The 20,811-nt window shown below is 41.7% G+C and overlaps 1 protein-coding gene across 2 annotated transcripts in view; it reads right to left on the reverse strand.

Annotated features, from left to right (window-relative positions):
* Positions 1–20,811, reverse strand: part of ppargc1b (peroxisome proliferator-activated receptor gamma, coactivator 1 beta) — a 38,543-nt gene that overhangs the window by 9,904 nt on the left and 7,828 nt on the right. For both annotated transcript variants that reach the window (XM_058396944.1, XM_058396943.1), the window contains exons 2-3: positions 1,148–1,333; positions 212–421 (exon numbers count right to left, since the gene is read on the reverse strand). In XM_058396944.1, coding sequence (XP_058252927.1) covers positions 212–421; positions 1,148–1,333 — 396 coding nt within the window. The remainder of the gene's footprint in view (positions 1–211; positions 422–1,147; positions 1,334–20,811) is intronic.

Genomic DNA, 20,811 nt, shown 5'->3' on the forward strand with positions numbered 1-20,811 from the left:
AATAAGAGAAAGAGTCTAAATCCTAAAGTATTGCTTGTGTTGTGCTCCAACTCCCCGCCTGTGAAAAGGATTCTTATTAGTGCGGTTGCTAAAGAGAATTGAAAAGCCCAAAATGAGAAAAATTCAGACCTGTTTTGCCTATCATACCCATGCTGTGGGGTAGTCAGAGGCCCATCCAAATCCACCTTAAACAGGAAGGAAGGGTTCTTACTAGAGACGGGTCTTCTGTCTCTGGGCTCAGCGAGCCTTGGACAGGCTCACTTTCCAAAAGAAGCTCGTCTTCCTCCTCCTCCTCCTCCTCTTCCTCCTCAGGGTCTTCACCCAGCGAGGGGAACACAGACAGTTCCCCCACCCCGTCCTCCACAATGCCATCCAGGCTGTCTGTGAGAGCGGCGAGCAGTGCCGCATTTTCCTCTTCCGTCTATTGGGGAGGTGAGAAAGACAGAAAGAGAGAGAGAGACAGAGACAGAGAGAGGGGGATAAGACAGGTGATGACCTCCAGCTGAAAAGCCAGACACTGGTCCATCTGCACATTCTGCTCTGGGAACAGTGTAGCTATCTGATTACAGAGCAAAGATCGATCTGAGGCTTACGTGACCCCATGCCTGATAAGCCCTAGAAGGAAAAATAAATAAATTCTCTTTCCTTTTACACTTTTGTGTACATCTACTACATTTTTAATCTCCAACCTCGGCCTATGTAACCATACTCTTATAATGTGTAGAGCTGCAGGAAGTTCTCCGGTGCTATCTTACAAAATTTGGTCCCACCTGAAGGTTAATTGAACTTGACGTAATGATCAATGGCTTCCCTGGCACCTGAAATAGAACAGTTCTCAGTGGCTAAAAATCAATCACAGTCCAGAATTACATGATGCGAAGAGTGAATTAACTCTAGATACAACTCTTTATGAATCAATCATTGTTGACACAAACACACATTCTTTTGGACTTAACCTCCACGTTCTTGACTAACTGCCAAATTGCCATGAATTGCCAAACCGCTGGGTTTTGATTGTCATATTAGCTCCATTAAACCCAACTGAGCCCTTTTAGGATCCTTCCGGTGGGAATAGCTACGTAATGCACTAAGATTAGAACAGAGATAGAGACTGTTGGCTCGAGAATTGCAGAATGTGAGGTCTGACCTCGAAGAGCTCGGCGTCCCCAACGCTGTACTGTATGGAGGCGGGGGAGCTGTCTGAGTGGTCATTGCACCAGTGGAGCTCGCTGAGGCAGTTCACTGAGTCAAAGTCGCTGGTGTCCAGCTGAGAGAGGTCGAAGTCAGGGAAATCAGTGTCCAGGTGGTCTGAGCACACCTCCTCCTCTCCATACTGAAAAATAGAGAGAGAGAGAAACAGTAAAGTTACAGACTGACAGGCTAATATCAAAGAGACATTTCCCCTAAAGACCATATCTAATAATACACTTCCTTCTTGTGGGATCAATAAGCAGGACTGTGGTCAGGCAACTCTATCGCATTGCCTTGAGCAAACGGATATCCGGTAGGTATCATGAGCACAGTGTATCATAGCAAGTCAGTCTGCCCGATCAGCAGATCTTCATTACCAATAATGAATTACAACTAAAATAAGGCCTGTGTGTGTGTGTGTCTCAGTAAGGAAATGACACCATGTATGGTACACAGAAATGCAGAAACAAACAGTGTGTATGTGTGTGTGTGTGTGCTACTCTGAGAGTATGTGCTTGCACATGAGAGAGTAAGTACTGTGAGAAGGGAAGTGCTTTAACCCCCAAGGGGGTGCGACAAAAAACAACAACAAAAAAACACAAAGATCCTCTTGATGTGTACAAACGTGCTATGCAGTCCCCATTTTAATAACTCAGACTTTTGCTGTCGTCCATCCTGAGGCAGATAACCTAGTCGCACTTTACTTTCACAGAGGTCAAATCATGAATATTCTACACAGCCACTCAAATGCATTCTTGATGAGATCTTCCACTACACACACCCATCTCTGTTTCACAAAGCTGACTACGGCGCCGATCCATTTGCATGCGATTCACTAAACTAGGTCTGCTCAAATGGATACAAGGTCTGAGGTTTTTTTTTTTTTTTTGTGTCCACTTAGAGTCTCGAAAACGTCATTCGCAATGTTGAATCACGCATAAAATGAATTATTACAGAAGGATGTCTCACAACCTCACATGCTACTGATTAAAAGCGAAATCTTATTTCAGGAATTTAAAGTCTTATCGTAATCTGCCAGCCGTGAGCGCTACTGAGCGCTGCTTTGATTGATGCAGACAATGAGACCAGTGCAATGAGCTGAGGTGGTTAATGATATTTCGAGATGCGGTGATGCCATTACACGTAGCATCTCCAGATTTACGGCATGGGCGATTGTAATTAATGTTAATAATGAAAGGTATGGGCCTGCTGTCTTAGTACTTATGCAGAGTTGTGGAAACACTGAATCAGTCTGAGTGTTTGTGGCACTAATGCAGGTGTTCATCCTGTATCCAGAGGCATCATGCACACGCAGACACCCTGCTGCTGTTGCTGCTGCTGCTCTTTTTAGCACTCTCCTCACATCCTCCTCACGTGCCCCTGAGTCATCTTGCTCTTCTCCTCCTCCTACAGCTCGCCCCATCCTCAGCACTCAGGAGCGGCCAAGCGACCGCAGCTAATCAATCTCAACATATGCTTGCCGTCTCACATATCCACATGTCTTTGTCTTTTTTTTTTGACCTTATTTGGTCCTTCCTTCCGCTTTTCCTCGGTTCTCCCTCTCTCCTTCCGTCTCTCTATGTTATGGAGAGCCTTGCTATTAATCAATAAAAACCTCCTTGGTGATGGAGGGTTAAGGTCACTCTGCTGGGCCAGCACACACATAGCAACACACACTGCAGCATGCAAGGGCATGCTGAACATATAAAGCACATCAGCACTTAATGTTGTAGAGCTGGAACTGGTCATGGGAGAGAAAGCCACTGAGGTGTGACTCACATACCAACACTGACCTTATTTGTGGTAACTCTAGATGCCCTCCCATTTTGCCCTCTTACTGATACACTAAGAGACCAACAGGCCAACTATCTCCCACCTCAGTAACCTAATGGATATCAGTGATCTATTTTTAGCTCATTACAATTCAAATAACGTAGATGCATAATTCAGACCATTATGAACATAACCTACACACCTTGGTGAGCACACTGAACCTTCACATTTGGATCCTATACACACATATATATATATATATATATTTAAAAGGGGGGGGGCTTGCATAATTAATATAATTTTCATTAAACAATGCCCCTTGACGTTTTTGTGTCATCTTGTCCTTGTATCCTTGCTGTACTTTTCTATAGAAAAGAAATCATGAATTTTCTGAGCAGCAAATTCAATGAATGCATCTATATGGTCTATCACCAGCATTTATACTCAAAGACCATCAACTTCTACCATGAGGTGAGGGCTTCTGTTTTTCTGTACATTGAACAATGTCCATATCAAAGGGCATCAAGATAAAAAAAAAAATCATTCCTGATCACCTTCACACTCATGACTGCTTTACTGCCCCTTACATACAGCCATGCGATACAAAGTGTCTGACCAGCGAGTTCTACACACAGCCATACATGGTCAGGCCACTGGAGGGGAATGCACAGGGGCAGCTGGCATGTAGCAAGGTCACTGGACAGCCAGAGAACAATATCAGAACTCTGAATGTTCTTGAATTACTACAGAAAAGCTGAGAGAATGCATGTAACAAACATAGAAACTTACAGAAAGATTTTAGGTATACTGAATTCTATTTAGCTTTTTTTTTTGTTTGTCAGACATTCAGGTGACTGACTAGCTGACTAGCTTGCTAGCTTACACTATTTGTATATTGGTGTTTTCCTTCTCCACATTAACCAGTCTTACAAAACAAAGCAAAAAAAAAACAAAACATTTTTTACTCTTCGTGAAACAGACTTGCACACCATAGCAGCTATGAAAGTTAGCACGCTATGTGGCAGGAAGTGTAGTGTGTAGATAGATCGATACATGCCACAGTCATATGAAGTGGTGTTAACAATGTGTGTGTGAAGATTCATACTTGTGATATTTATTGCTTTTGAATTGGGAATCTGTGCTAAAATGTTGATGTTTGTATGTAAGGCAGGTGGGTTAATGATCTAATGGAAATGCTAATTGGAAAAAACATTGTAGCAAGTCATTTTGAAACGCATCTGGGGTTAAAGTTGATATTCCCGATAGTTTTGTTTTGTTTCTTCTAGGATTACTTTATACACTTTCACATCGTCCGTATAAAACTAGCTAGCATACTGAATGTTTGTACACTGCGTCGTAAATAAAAGACCTAAGTGCCTCTTGCTTGTCTCCAACTGACTAAATTTGTGAACTATTCACCCTTCTCCTTCACCCACAAGCTAATAGGCTCTTATCTAGGTAGGCCGGTCCCCTTTCAGCATGAAGCTATCTAAGGTACGTTATATATAGCTGTTATCCTTGGTCTTATGACTAGCTTACACAAGCTGCTTGTGACGGGCCAGGCATTAAACAGTGCTGATGCCAAATGCAGATGGGCCAGGACTGAGTGCTTCTCCCAGCCTTCGCTTACTCTATCAAACACAGACACACTCACACACCACCCACAACCACATAACCCTTCAGCTTACTCCTAGACAGAGCCTGACACTACTACTAAATGGATTCCCTCACAGACAGCTTTTCCAAAGCCTGCACAGAGTTAAACCGGGCAGAAAGCTTTTTACAGCTTATTCGTGAGATCTGAGGGAGATATTAGCATGTGTCAGAGGCGCTACTGGCTAATTTAATTTTGTTGGATGAACCCTCCCAAATAGGTGACACATCCCATTACCTGCTTTAAGCACTGATTAAAGGTAGTTTTCGGACAAGATTTCTACTGCAGTATCGCAGGAAGTCAAAATTAACTCCAGACAGATAGAAGTAGGGCAGTTAAAGGAAGATCTGGGGCAGCAACGTACAGTCATCCTCTCTGTTACAAGTTGACGTATGATTGATACAAAACTTCATCCCATAGCTGCAGGCTGGCAGAAACCTTTTATTTTTTTTCTGTAAATCAGTAATTCTTTAAAAATCCATTCTCAGACAAAAATCATACTAGACCTTATACTGGGCCATATTTGGACCATATCCTATTGGACATTAAATGGACTTTGCTAAATAGTTACAAAGTAGTACATTTCCTAACAACACATTTCCATTAACACAACATTGCGACATCTGAGCCCAGCAGGTGGTGGAGTTAAGATGGAAAATGGCCGAGTCCTAGTGCCCTTAAACACACCAGGACAGTAATGGGATCATGGTGAACTGGATTCAGTTCTTAGAAAAAAACAAAAAAAAAAACACTTCTGCCAATTCATGTGGGGGGACAAATACAGGGGGGAAAAAAACAGAAAATGGGCTGCTAAGAAAAGGAGATAAAATAATAAGTGACAACATCCTCATTCATGAGTTTTAAATTCCCAAATGAGAAGAGAATCCCCAACCCAATAACACTAATGATCACTGAATAGCTAAAAGGCTGTGGTTTTTCTGGTGGAAAAACAGAGCTAACCTTCGCCAAGAACTGGAAGTGATCCAAATTGGCTTAGTTTTATTCCATTCTCCATTTCTAAAGCTCTTCTCTAATCTACACAAGTGCAGTCACTAAACCCTTCCTGTCACATGTCTTAGGCATGTCCTTCTTGCAGACTATTTAACTGAAACAATTTTGTCAAATTACAGAAATGCCAGACATGAGTTAGATAAAGAACAAGTAATTTTATTTATTTATTTTTAACTCTATTCTAGAAGTTTTTGACAATTTTCTGTTTGCAGGACTAACTTTTAGATAGTCCTATAAGGTTGTTGTAGAGTATAATTTACCGGTTACTGTAGAGATTCCCAGCATGTTCTGACATTTAAAGTCTAGAGACAAATCCATGTGAAGACGGATCACCTTCTGTCTTCATATGTCTTTTTCACTTTGGTGCTTGAGTTCTGTGAAAATCCATACTTATATCTGTGCTGTCTATAGCTCACCTGGATATACTCTAGGCTATTTCCTTTCTCTGAGAAAGTAATACTGGAAACTATGCTATAGCACCATATGGAGGTTTGTCTGGACACCATGACCACAGCTGATGATGCTTGCAGCTCTAGGAAGATTAAGATTAGAGACCCTAGTTTCCATCTGTTGCTCAGGGCAGTGATACCAATACCTTAGAGCCAGACTTTTTTTTTTTTTTTTTCCTTTTAGGTGTGATGTACCATCATTGATATATTGACAACTGTTTTGGAGCACTGAATTCGATTTGAACCACCTCCTAGGGTTTAAAGATCATGAAAAAGATATCAGCACTCCATTAGAGAAAGGGACACAGCAATGTAGCAGCAGTAACCAATAAGGTTACAGAAAAAAAAAAGAACAGAAAATTGTAGGGAAAATTTCCCAGAGGGAATGGGTAACTTGCAATTTCCCTGGAGTAACCTATCCAATCTACTGGATTTAGGTTTATGCCTGATATTTAACATAGCCTCCTTCATTTTGGATACTCTCAAACTCAGACAGAACTCGTTCAATGTGGTATGCGTTTACGCTAAGGGAGGATCATTGGGATATGGGTTAAAGCTAATAATTACCTGCCAAAACTATCAGGAGAATAAAAGAAGAACATGCCAGAAACTGTTATTAATGAATAATTCTCCTCATGTTCTGCAAGGACTTGATTCTCATCACGTCTAAGCGGCAGTGTGTCTTGGCCTGTCAGTGTCCTCCATAGGGCAAATCTACTGATAGAACCAGCAAAAGAGCAAGCTAGACATTCCAGCTAATGAGATGAAAGAGGCAGTGGCACAAAAAAAACGAATGGGCTTTTACTTATTTCTGGGAACCAATTACAGTCAAAATGCCATTCTTGTTGGCTGCCGCTGAGCTGTGAGTAAAAATAATGCTCTGCTGTGAAATACATCCCAAGTTAAATTTATATCACAGGGCAGAGTCTATTACTGAACTGTTTGCATCAATGAACTACTGTAAATGTCTGAACCTGTACCCAGAAATGATGTCATGTTATTCCCATGCAACTTGTCATCATCGAGAGAAATCTTATCAGCGTTTAAATAAACTAATCATTAAAACTCAGCCTCACACAATTTACAGAACTCGTGGACAGCAGAAACATAAGCTTGTCTGGCAACAATACAAAAATAAGACTCTTGATCCAAGCCTGTATGTTACTCAGAGATATAGGAGAGAGAGAATCAGCAGGAGATCCAAAAGGTTGTCAACACCCCTGAGCTCTCCAACTCAGATCATTTTCACCGGTGTGCCGTGAGTAGCCCGTCTCCAGTTTCAGATCCTTGTGTATGACCGTTAGCAGGCCTCTGCACCTCACATGCTCCTTGAACAATTTCGTTAGTCTGGCATTAGAGCTGCAGCCCAAGCTCAAATTAACACCACTGTGGGCATGTGGCACCTAGGAGATGCTGAGGTAATTGTACCTGCTGCAGTCACGACTATTGCTAAGGAGGGTGGGGGTGTTTCAGGACAATACAAGTACTATTTCTAGGCTGTCACACAGCTACCGTCTCTTAGGAAACTCAAAAAGCCTAAGAACAATGCCTCAGTCACTCCACTCTAAATTGACACAGCAAATGTTATGAATAAGACTAAAAGTCACCCTACTGTTAGTAGTCCTTGTTACGTTGTCTTCCAGGCAGTTTTGCTCTGCTGATTGAAGTTATGGAGGAGAAAAAAAAAGACCGGGAGGGACTGGGGTGTCTATTAAGCCATATCATAGCCATTGGATCGCTGCAAACGGATCCTGAGTCACGACAGCCGAGGAAGATGGCACCGGCCCAGCTCGGACTAATTCACATGCTGGAGTCAGCATCCGTCTGTGCCCTCGCTCTTAGACAACATGGACTGCGGTAATTAAATCAAACCGCTTTTGTAGACAGCATTCCTCGAACAGGACAGAAGGTAGTGTTAGAGATATTAAAGTTTTTTTTTTTTAGAGTAACCATTCTACTGTGAGCTGGGATTATAATACACTCTGAATGCGCAGTGTCCTTGACTCGCCTGCATCCTCAGCAGGGGTTGGATCTGGGCTTCATTGTATGCACAAACCTCATAACCATTGTATTTGGAGGTAGGGGGCTAGGACAAAGTGACCATAAATGACTACACCTTATACTTATAGCTTGTGAGCAGTGTCCTTTGCTCAGGTTATGGGGGTTCACACCAATGTGAAGAACCTCTTCCTTGTTCAAAGGGCACCACAAGGGGTCAGTCAAGGCTCCAAAATTTGGTCTTACCTCCAGAGAGCTCTGTAGGTCACACGTTCCTTGACATGATATATACATTCTCTATATACACTCCAAGTGTTCATTTCACAACATAGACTACAAACTGCACTGGAGTCAATGGCAGGACCATGGGTCATTTTCAGACCCTCCTTCTCATTGATCTCACGGATTGCACAAGAAATAATACAAAGCATTTGGACTAATTTGGTATTCAAGTATTTGTAAAATTGTATAGATATTCAATAAACCAGATGCTAGACATATTCTGTTGGGTTCCACTCAGCAATGTGTTCGTCAAAAATAATTGAAAATGATTTCAAATATCGAATCTACAGAAAACCCTAGCACTTTTTCTTTCCATTTCTTTCCAGCAGCACTTCTTCCCATTAAGTAAGCTCTGATAAACTCAAAGGGTGCAAATCGCTTTTATTTCAAATCTTTCCCTCTTCCCATGATGCAACCAAACAAGCATTTGAATACTGACCCTTGCACATAAAAAGCTCACCTATTATCTTCACTTGAGTCTGAAAATCTGAGAGTAAAGGACATTCTCCCGCTTATTGGCTGGGAACATAAAACTCTGTCTAAATATGGAAAAAGCTTCTACTGCAGTGTCTTTGAATGCAGCTGTCCCTTAGAGGAATGTCACTGAGTAGTAAGGTAAAATGATGGGATCTGAACACTGGCGTCTAGTTGCAATCATGCTAAACATTGCAATTTGTTTTTTTAAAAAACTGTTTTTCAATTAAAGGGCTGTCGGTAAGGGTGAGAACAAATCCAGCCATGCCGACTGCCATGGACACCATCACAAGTTGCTCTTTCGTCTGTTAACAGCTGCCAAGAAATCAAGGCACATTATATTCCCGTTTCTATTTTAGGGGCGTACTGAGAGAAGGGGGTTTGTTTTGAAACCCAAGAATTGACTGAAGTGCTGAACTGACCTTTGCTTCTAGAAAGGTTGAAAGGACGCCGCTCAGACACAGCTGTTCAGCTCACATGCACAGTTAAATGGCGGTGGTGTACTGCAAGAGACATTTAGTAGTACAAATGCTGAAATACTTAAAGAGTAAAACGACCAAAACAAATATTAAAATCATAAACAGTGTATCCTATATTACTAGACCTGATCCAGATGAACGGATGAAGGTGCAAAGATTTAAGTGCTTCACAGATATTCTTCAACTTTAGGAAAGGGTGCGATGTCCCCAGAACATGAGACCAACTCAAACTCTTGCCAACACTAATGTCAAAGGTATATCTCCACTTTCCCAACATGCATTTGATGATGAAACCTACGTCCTTTTTAACCTTTTTGTCAACAACTCCATCTTTCCCCTTAACACACATCCAAGCCTTATTAAATTCTATCCTATTACGAATAAATGGGAGACCATTGCAAAGTTCAATTCAAAGCCTGAGTCAGAAAATCGTGATTATTCCACAGAACACATTTGGCTTTCAGGATGCGCTCTGAAGCATGGGGATGATTCACCCTGAATTCCTGATGCTTAAACAGAAGGCTGTGCAATCTGCCAGGCCTTATCTTCAAGCCATGGGAGTGGAAAGTGTAACTGCAGGGTCCACCAAAATAAAATGTAACCTGGCCTTTATATGCTCACACTTTCCAGCTGCATTTGTTGCCAGTTTGCGACCTACTCTAATAATAATTAGGTTAGAATAGTGTGGCCTCTCACCGATTCTATGCGGCGTGTTATTTTAAGAGAACTTACCCGGTTAAGAATGGCAGTGATGCTGACAACACAACAGGCATTTGTCACTTTAGGAGAAGGTTAGCAGGCAACACAACCTGTGTTTGGTTTGAAATGAACCTGTCAGGATATGTTAATTAAGGTCATTAGGTTAAGGTCATTAGGAGTACTCAAAGCAGGAAAGATTTCCTCTTCCTGTCCATGCAGAGTGTCGTGTCAAGGACATCGCAGCAGCTTAGACCATGTGCTGTGCAAAAAGACAGCTGAAAAAACCCAAAGCCATGGCAGAGTAGCAGCATTACATGGAATTAGCCCATGTGAATATCACTGGCTGCCTCCCGTTTATGCCTTGCTATGTGAAAAGGCACATTCTCTAAATCTATCTAAAAAAAAAAAGGCACAAGGCAAACTGCTTTCCTAAATTCACACAAAAATCCATTTGCAGGCTGTGGATATCTTCTAACTATGATAACATTACCTTCTGAGTTCTCATGAAGTCATTAGAGTCCCCAAATTCATTTATCTAGTACTCACAAATCAGACCATTTCTGAGATTTGCGAAAGAATGAAAGATGACTAGACGAACAAACATTTTGCAGCCCAACCCAACAGAGGCTGAAAATATTCCATGGGAGTTCTTAGTCAATTAAAAGATATGCCAAACATCTCTCAGAGCGAGGCAGCAGCAGACAGCGCTAAGACGTATATGTACCAGAGCTGTAATAGATGATGGATATTGACACAGTCTGCCCCCCATTGCTCAAAATGTAGAGTACCTGCTTAGCAGCACTGTTAGCAGAGTCTGATCAGATGCTTTTCTAGCCTCGGAGCCCTACTACGCCATTCAAAGTCATGCTCACCCCAATTTCTCTTTCTGACAAATTATGATTAATTCCCTACATGGACCGCTGTATTTCTAGATGTATTTGGGCCTGCATGGTGAGTTTGTCATTTGATTCTTGCTGATGTATGGTTATGATTATTTTGTCAGGAACAATCGCGTTTCCCTCTCCTCTAACGATATAACCATCTCAATAAGTCTTGAACGTATTTCAACAAGACAAATGCGATGGCATTAATGTTAATTAATATCAGTAGCTTCGGAAACCACTGTGCAGCATTTAGTTGCCAGGCTGCAGCACAGCCCTGCCACCCATACCGCCTCCTCAGTGTGCGTGGGTGAAAATCGGATGTGTGTCCCACAACCGGGGACTACCTGCAGAGTAAATCTCAGCACGGCTCCTCCTCCCAGAAAGGTCAGGCCTTTTTGGTGCAAATATCAGGAGCACCACGCGGGACACTAGTGCAGGACATACTGGGTAACAGAACTCCCCAAATCTCCCTGCATGGCCCTGAGATCAATTGACGCACTGGAGAAGCAGTTCCTGCCCTCAACAGGCTCAATCCACTCAGCTACATTTTTAAGTCCATCTTGGCCGGGATCGAATGAACGTTATCTCATCCTCTAGTAGGAGCCATTAATAATACAGAATGGTCCAACTGGGCAACGGCTGCACAGTTCAAAATTATGTATAGATGCTCTTTCAGCTCATACTACCGACAAGCAAGTGCTAACTAATTAGGGCAGTGTATGTTTCCTACAAGCTTCGTAAACTTGGGATCATATTATCGGATACCAGAGAGTGTTCAAAGCTGCTCTAACATTTAACAATGATCTTACTGTGCTGATGCTTCTGGCAAACTCAAACCTGAGATACTGAGACAAAGCTGTGGTTAAAGCTCTATTGGATTGGATTAGTTTGTTGTATGTGGTAATGTAATGCTGGCGGAGATTCATACAACAAACAACAGAAGGATTTGTCACAGAAGCAATGCTTCTGGTGGCTTTAGGCAAGCTGTTATCCTAGCATAGGTATAGCCCAGGGATGACAAAAATTTCATATCATGATACGTGCTATACAACACAGATAGTGTATCATGAGATAAAGATTTGGTTACCTACTTGAATTAAAACAGTAATGTTTCAAAAAACTATATAAAACATTAAAAACACATTCAAATATAAGATTTTCCAATGGAATAAAATAAATCAAATGTAAAGGTTTGGTACAAAATATTACCTACTAATCAGAGTTCTGATCAGTATTGTTATTGTCATTTTTGCTTTCATAATACTTGTAATATAGCCGAGAAATATACTGGAACTAAATGGAAGTTTTATATTTCCTGCTATTTTTCGTTTCAACAAAGAGTAAATTATGCAGACACTCCCATCTCCGTCATTTATATGGAGATGGTTTAATCCTGCATAAAACTGACTTAATCATTACAGATGTCATCCGGTATCATTACTCAACAGACACGTGTCCAGAAATCCGATCCGGTGTGAAGCTTAGAGCTTGTTTGCTATGATATAATCCTATGCATGTTTCTAATATCAGCCTGTTGCCATGTTTTTTCCCGTCCACTCTCACAGTAAACATCAAGGTTGAAAGGTTACAGCTCAGCACCCCTCAGAGTCCATGATGCATCCTGGTCACATAACAACATCTTCTGTCTTCCCTTCATCGGTAGGAGAGATTTAATTAGATGCTGTGTGAATCATTAGCTTCGCTCTCCCCTGCAGAGTTGTTCTCTGACTAGTTTAATAAGCTTGTGTCTGATGAGCCAAGCAAAAAATGCAGGAACAACCTGTTTATCTGTGACTTCAACACCGTTAAAGACCAATAGCAAATGTTAGGAAAGAAAAGAAAGAAAAAACTTGTAATTGCCTTTGATTGTGGGCTTTAAGCTTCCTTAGCAGCCTTTCAAATTGGACAGCTTGGCTATGCTGTAGTGTTAAATGTAACTAAAATCTCCTATTCTGCACACCCTCAATTTGCCAAACCATCATGTCTCGTTCATTGTCTGATGGCTTTTCAATGAGGTTTTATGCACGCCGAGATAGAAAAGCTTCTGCTCGTTGCTGAGAAACTGAAACCCCACAGCAAGCCAAATGACAGATTTACAATGTCAGTCAATAAAGATTATAAGTGGGGGCAAGTGAGTGTAAAATAATTACAGCTATACAGCCAATCAAGATCACAAGCGATAATAAAGGAGCAGCGGTATACAAAGAAACCAGTGCTAGCGTGTCTGTGAGGGTTCACTAAGAAACCTGAAGTCAATAAAGCCGATTTATATGTTCTTGGGCTTGGAGTTCATTGCTCCTGGTGCCCATTTTTATTTCAGAATATTTACAGCACAACTACGGGATACAGAAGCCTAGAGAATCCCATACGCATATCCTAAAAACTGCACCTTAAAAAACAATCTAACAATAATCTCACCTGCACAGTGTAAATCTGTATCGGAGAATTGCTGCTGTAATCATAAAGACTCATGCTCATACTAAACATCCACTCAACACACTTTGTTCTGCTTAACTTTATAGTATACAATTGTGAAAGAGTAATGACTTAAAATCCTGCTATCCAGTGTTTCTCTTACAAGCCAGAGTCTGGTTCTTCTCCAGGTTTGTTCCTCATGTTGCCTCAGGGGCATTTTCCTTTCCACTGTCGCCTCAGGCTTGCTTATTAGGAATCTAAATCTAACTCTACATTCAAATTTCCGTAAAGCTGCTTTATGATGATGTCTGTTGTTAAAAATGCTCTACAATATAGTTGATGTAATTGCTGAAAACAGATGCCCTCAGGCAAGTCATTTCCACATGACTGAATTTGTGAGTAAAACTAGTGTCAATAGCAAGATAGCAAGAGGCAGGCAACACAGCACAATTTCACTACCCTATGAGACAAGACATGTCTTTATTAAGAGTGTTGTCTCGCTAAAGCTTTCTCCTCTGTGCTGTTCTACTGAGCACCATTGGAAGGTGCATCACGTTTGTTCTGTCACAGCTCACTGCTTCACTCCTCCTTCCTCAGCACCACTAACACGCCTGCACCGATCCCCACCCCCCAAAAACCTCATGTTCAACAGGCAGCTATTTCCTCCGGCACCCTCACGCCAACCTGCAGACAATCAGGCCTCATGCACATCTCCTTCTGCAAAAAATCTGCTGACATACACAAGGCATTAAGGACACTCCAGGCCGTGACGCAAAGACACTGACGGCGCCATAGGGAGGCCAGGCAGAAATACACGTCCTGTACCTCTGTCTTCTGGGACGTAAATGAAATGCTAGTAAAATTGGTTCTCGTCCCACAGGACCCCTTATACTTCGTGCGGCCTAGATTCTCCAAATGGGAAACCTATAGATGAGGCTTTGGAGGTTACGATGCTTCAGTCAATCTGTGATAACGAATACAACATTCACATAGCATTTCACTGGAAACACTGAGAAAGTCCAGAAATACCTTCAAGGCAAAACAATCAATAGCAGGAAACATATAAGCACCTCATCTAACTGTCAGAATCTGACTTTCAGCTCCATCATGCATATCTCTAATGACAACATATATATATATATATATATATATATATATATATATATATATATATATATATATATATATATCAGACAACTAGTGATAATTTGCTATATTAAACGGGTCCAATTTAATTCTTTGCTCTGTGGCCACTATGGCCACTCATTACACCTCCTTCCCCAGTACAATTATCATTTCGTTACTGAGGCAATTAATTAGCTGAAGTGCTCTTCCAGGCCCTGAGGCAAGTGGCTCCCTCTTCTTCCCTCTCCAGGGCCATTTTACTGCTTTCCATTCATGGCTACATCCACAAAACAGCTGCGGTGAAGCAGCATCAACCTTTGGCATATTTTTCTTGATGGGAAACATCTAGGAAAGATTAATATATATATAAAACGTACTATTATTACTTATTAAAACGTACTAAAGGTAAGAATAGCCCGAAGGTATTACCACAAAGACATGGAAAAGTACGGTCTGTACCCTTTTTACTCAGGGTGTGGATTTCCTACTGAGAGCGTGCACTTGGAAGAACACAATGTGCGGTAAAATTATTAAGTACTGTCAATTATTCATCAATTTATTACTTTCACTTTATCGTCAGAGGACTTTGCCAACGCGATATCGAGAACAACACAGCCGGAAACAACAGCCATTAATTCGGCGATACATGAGCATCAGCGCTCTCACAAACGTTCCTAATAAGGCTCATCTTATTTGCAAACGCACCACTAATAATAATGGAGTAGAATACACAAACAAACTCACACTCTCATACACATACACTTACTATCTCTGACACTCCCACACAAACAGGAGCAATTGTGCAATGTCTGAGGTGTTACAAATTCGAAGCCATGTTTGGGGGATTGAGAAGTCATGGAAAATGCCGCTCCCTCTTTCTGAGTTCTTTGTTTTTATGAATGTGAAGGTCTGCTCAGCTCTTCTGACAGGCAGGAGCCATAACTCTGCTCAAGCCGTAACCCACCACCCTTCACCCATCACCCACAATCCACCACAAGCCCTGTCACTCACACAAGGACAGTCTGCATGACTAATCCCTCCCATCTGTAACTGCCGTTTTGGGGATCCCAGGGTCTCAAGTCAGTGCTTATTAGATGAGAGCTGTAATTACTAACATTTTATTCTCCAAGAACTAAGACTTCAGTCTCATAATTATGCAGCTTCTCGGTTTTTGTGTGGGAAACGATTACATGTGTGTTACCCTTGCCTTGTCACATAATCCCCCGTATAGCAAGTCCGCGGCGCTCTTGCTGTGAAGTGCTAGCCAAATAGAATGTAAATGCCACAGACGCAAAATAGCCCTGGATTAATGCCTTGCATGAACATCGAACAGCATCTCTGACTGACCCCTCACCAGTGGCCAGTGTCTGTCTGGGTTTCAGCCAATCCAATCAGTACAGAGATGTCCTTGAGAGGCCAGGGCTACCTTTGTGACACATGAACCATCACTCACCTCGCCCACTTGCTGCACTCATCATCCAATCGCTGCTAAATCATCAGCTGCCCAGCACCAACACCACATCACATCACAGCCCACACCTCCCACGTCGGTCTACCGCAACCTCCTGGCGGTTGGAAGCTCAGTCAACATGTAAATACATCCGCTGGAGATTTACGCCGCTGTAGTGTGACTGACTTACAGGCGTGAGATTCCACTCCCAGGCTACGACGTTTCCCTTCTGTGGTGTCTGGGATGACCGATAAGGGAGGAGCAGGGATGCAGAGAGACAATCTGCCAGCTTCAGACAGCCATCAAGGCTGCGTTCGCTCATTTTCTCTGCAAACTAGATGACATTCGGGCTCTTTTCATTACGGAGATGTAGAGTGATGTGCACAGAACACCACACGTACCCGGGGGTGGAGAACAGAACAAACTATCTGACTCAGCTGGCTCAAGGACATACATCAACATCAGCAGATAAATGTGCTTTTAAAGAGTTAGCATTGTAAACTTTCATCTTAAAAATGTCATTTTGCTGAAAGCAAATTAACAGAAACGTATGGAATTCGGACTGGGGCATGGGATGTTCGAAAGACAGTTGTTTTACTTCACGTTTTACTCTTTAAAGTCATTGAAAGGGCAGTGGGAAGCAGTCAAAATGGCACTTGTAAAGGAAGATTAACCAAATGTGAGGAGATAACCATAGCTTAGGGCATAAACCCATTAGGAATTACGCTACTGTTTACCTAACTTGGCCTCCATTATGTCAATATCCTCTCAGGAGACAGAAACAGCAGCACTAACCCCCACAACTTGACTAAAGGAACGAGTACAAATCTTATAATATAGATAGTTTTATAATGAAATGATAACATGTTTCTGTAAGAGAGAAAACTGAAACTAGGAATCTTCTGCTTCTTCTTCTTCTTCTTCTTCAAAAACGTCTGCTCTCGCATTAAGAAAAGTGATGAGAAGACCACACTTGTTTACACAGCAGAATAATCCAGCGAAGCAGCAGCAGCTATGAGAACCACGACACAAATCTGTGTAGTCGTGCTGCACGTGACTGCTCGCTTCACACACAACCAAAGCCATATTTGGAATAAAACCTAGACTGAGCTGAATGGAAACAACAAGAGAATTAGGACAAGCTTTCTCTACTTAAGAACGTGAAGGAAAATGTACTCTTCCTAACAAATATTGTCAGCCTGTAGCCAACAGAAGATATCACGGACGATAAGCAGTGTATCGCATGATTGCAGCTGCTACCTATCTGATACAACTGACACAGATCAAGACAAGCACATGTGCTCCTCTGAACAAGCAGGGCTACTTTGAACTTCACAGCTGTCAGATCAAAGGGGCGTGTTCCTTTGAGTTTCCCCACAAAAAAACAAAAAAACAATTCGGGTCTGTCCTCCTGATACCTGCCGCGTCCAAATTCAATCACACCGGGTTACGTCTTCACATCAGGGGACCAAATATATGTAAATTATAATCTCATCAACAAAGCTAAAAAGTGTATGAAACACCTGTTCTTCCTGATCGGTCCCGGCTTCAGCAATCGAGGACATACAAAGGTATCCTTTTGTCTACACTACAAATTAGGGATGGAAACGAATACATTATTGGGGTTGAACAGATAATGTGCTCTAAGAGAGAGAAATAGGGCATGCGGTTGAGTCGAGGGGAGACGGATCCCGTGTGAAACAAGTCGCATGAGTTTATCTTTCGGGAAATGAAACCAGGTAAATTTGCTGGAAAACATCACAGGCGGGTAAAGGCAAAAATAAATAACTGAAGGTTCGAAGCTGTCTGAGATAAAATCCACAGAGACGACCCCACCTTTTCCCCCATCCAGGGGCATAGTGGTAGGGTTCATTTAAAATAAATACATCTATAAATAATTCTGGTTTAGGCCACACCCACTTTGGGTGTAAATCTGAATCCAGATACTGCTATATGGAGAATTAAACAGTTACAGAAAATGGCATAGTGTTACAACCCTACTACAAATGGACTACACAAATAATATTCCTGGCCTCCATGAAAACTGACCCTGAGATAAATGCATAATGCCTGCTACTGGTTTTTGGGCTCTATTCATCTTCTCTCCTTGTAACCATAAAAGCATGTAAAAACTGCTTCACTTCCAGTTGTTCTGCAGTAAATCTCATCCAGTCAGGTTAAAAGTGGATCCAGCTGCCTCCAGCCAAAGGTGCTTTTCTGGCCGCAGTAAATAACACATGGCTGTGAAGCGTGACCACTCCATCACACAAGTGACCTTGCATCTCCACACTGAGAAGCCACCACCTCCAGAGTCACCTGATGGGTCTATGCACACTGCTGTTGTCTTTTACACAAGAGACTCAATCTGCAGTGGGAGTAGACCACGTGCTAGGCCAATCAAGTGACCAGTATGTGAGAGAGATCATCTGAAACCAAAGTGACCCAGAAGCCTGGAACGTCACACTGCAATATTTCCCTGTATTCGTCTTTCCTTGAAAAAGCTTTCGTGTGATCTTGGGCAATGTGCAACTATGCTGTTTTTTTTTTTTTTTACTATGTACTAGTTCAAAGATAAGGGCAGTTGCACAAAGTTGTGAAAGTCCTTTGGGACTTTGTGCCAGGCATAAGAGAGTGGAAAGGGGATGGCAGGTAATCCATCTCTGTCCCTTCTCACCCCAGTCATCAGCAGATTAGCAAACCCAGCTGGAGGTCTCTGTGTCACTGGATGTCGTCTGGACGTAACTCCTATTCTAGGCAGCTCCTGTTCATAGCAGGCAGGAAAGTCTGCAGGGGGTAAAGTAACTCCTCTGGCACCAACAGCCAAGCCATTCCACTAATGGCTGCCTCGGGCACCCTTTATGATCAGTTCCTTGCATTCAACAAACGCTGAATTCAAGTAAATTATATATATAGATATAGTTACTTACTAACTTATTCATGACTGGTACATATACAAAAAAGTGACACTGACAAATAACTAGCAGCTCACTCAAATCTCTATTAGAATGTAATATATATATATATATATATATATATATATATATATATATATATATATATATATATATATATATATATATAAAATTAAATAGAAATAATGATTTTGATGAATGTTTTCTTCAAACTTTGCCTTCATAAAAAAAACCAAAAAAAACACCTCTTGCAGCAGTTACAGCCTGGGCATTCTAGCTGTCAATTTTTCAAGATAATCTGGTGAGATTTCACCCCATGCTTCCTGAAGCATATCCCACAAGATGGATTGGCTGATGGAGTCTTTGTCCGTATCTGAAATCAAGCTGAAATATGCAAGTGATCCCAAACTTTTGAGTGGTAGTGTATACGTATATAATGTGTGTTGCTATACGAGCAGCCAGGGGGGTATTTCGGGAAAAGAGTGGGAGTTTACACCTATAGGGCTCCTGTCAGTGTGAATTAGTGGGTGTTTGCCAGGAGATGAGGGATCCATTTGTGCATGTAACAAGCTATCGGAGAACATGATGGCTTAGTCATTCAGTACACCCTCATTTTTCCCTCTCATAGCCATTTCCTGTCTATCCAGCTATGTGTAAAGAACACAGTGTAAGGACCTTGAGTTATGGAGATCAGGCAATTGTTTTTACTCCACTGTACAATAAATTTGTGTCTGGAATCCATTTCCTTGAGTTTTGGTGAATAAAAGCAGGAAACTGTCATCGGCGTCGCCGGTTAATGTCTGACCTATTGTCTAAGAGATAAGCTATTCTGTAGAGACACATTACAGAGCACTGCAGAACATTTTCTAAACCGTATTCTGCAGGTTTTAACAATACGCTCTTTATTTGGCTTTTGTGCCAACCTTGAGCTCCTGGCATGACACAAACACTCTAGTGTGCTTCGTCCATCTTAATGAGTCTTTAGCAAGGGACGTCCCAGAGAGCCTTTCTCCACTTTATGGTCCAGTTCAAAATCAATGGTTCTGTGGTGGCACCTCCAAAACAAAGCCACATGAAAGAACATCTCTGTGTCCTAGTTCTAAGGAGGTGGGATTTAAACCATAACACTACTTGGCAAGACTTTCAACAGCATGTGACTGGCCTCTCGTATCCCACCATGCTGGCAGATTTAAAGGGCATTTACATAAGCGTGACTTCCATTTCACATTACTGTGTTTAACATTATGCATTCCTCATTAGGTCACATGACAGAAGATGTTACTATTATTCATTTTAGTAGCTGTTAGCCCAAGATAGCACAAGGGTTCTCAAACATTCTTTTATTGTTTTTGTTTTTTTTTTTTGTTCAAGAAATAAAAACACTAATCCACCGAAAACCCAAAACCAAATACTCAAAAAACTGTCACGGAAGTATATCAAGGTGTAAATGTTGTTTTTTTTTCTTCTGCAAAATAACCCCAGAAAAAGTATGTCCAAAGAAATCAATAAGCAATCACAGGCAGGTTGGATTCCTCTAAAACCTGCACCAATGTTTGCCTTTCTCATAAGGGTGTGTGCCTGAGGAGATGCATCCCTTACACCTCCACCATCCCCAAGATAAGGTCTGCATGACCAAAGATTCTAGAAATGCCGAAAGCAAAGCACGTGTCAGCTTTGTGTTATTAAAGAAAAAAAATCAGACTCTGGCAAACACAAACACAGGCTGAATGTGATGCAGTTTGTGTGATCATCTGCGAAAGCCAAATATTCAAATTTATGCAGTGAAAATGCTAATATGACCCAATGAGATTGCTCTGTCTTTTACAAAGACCTAGTGGGGCTGGAAATAGGGTCATGCAGAGCCTCTCTGCATCAGGGAGCTACTGGAAAAGCACAAGGTGTACTGAGAAAATACATGGGAAGACTAATGGAACGGATGAATGAAAAAACAACTGCAGAATTCAGGCTTTAGACGACAATGACAAGGCTGAAGAAACCGTAATGACTAACACAAA

The sequence above is a fragment of the Hemibagrus wyckioides genome, linkage group LG08, assembly GCF_019097595.1.
Source record: "Hemibagrus wyckioides isolate EC202008001 linkage group LG08, SWU_Hwy_1.0, whole genome shotgun sequence".
Classification (NCBI taxonomy): Eukaryota; Metazoa; Chordata; class Actinopteri; order Siluriformes; family Bagridae; genus Hemibagrus; species Hemibagrus wyckioides.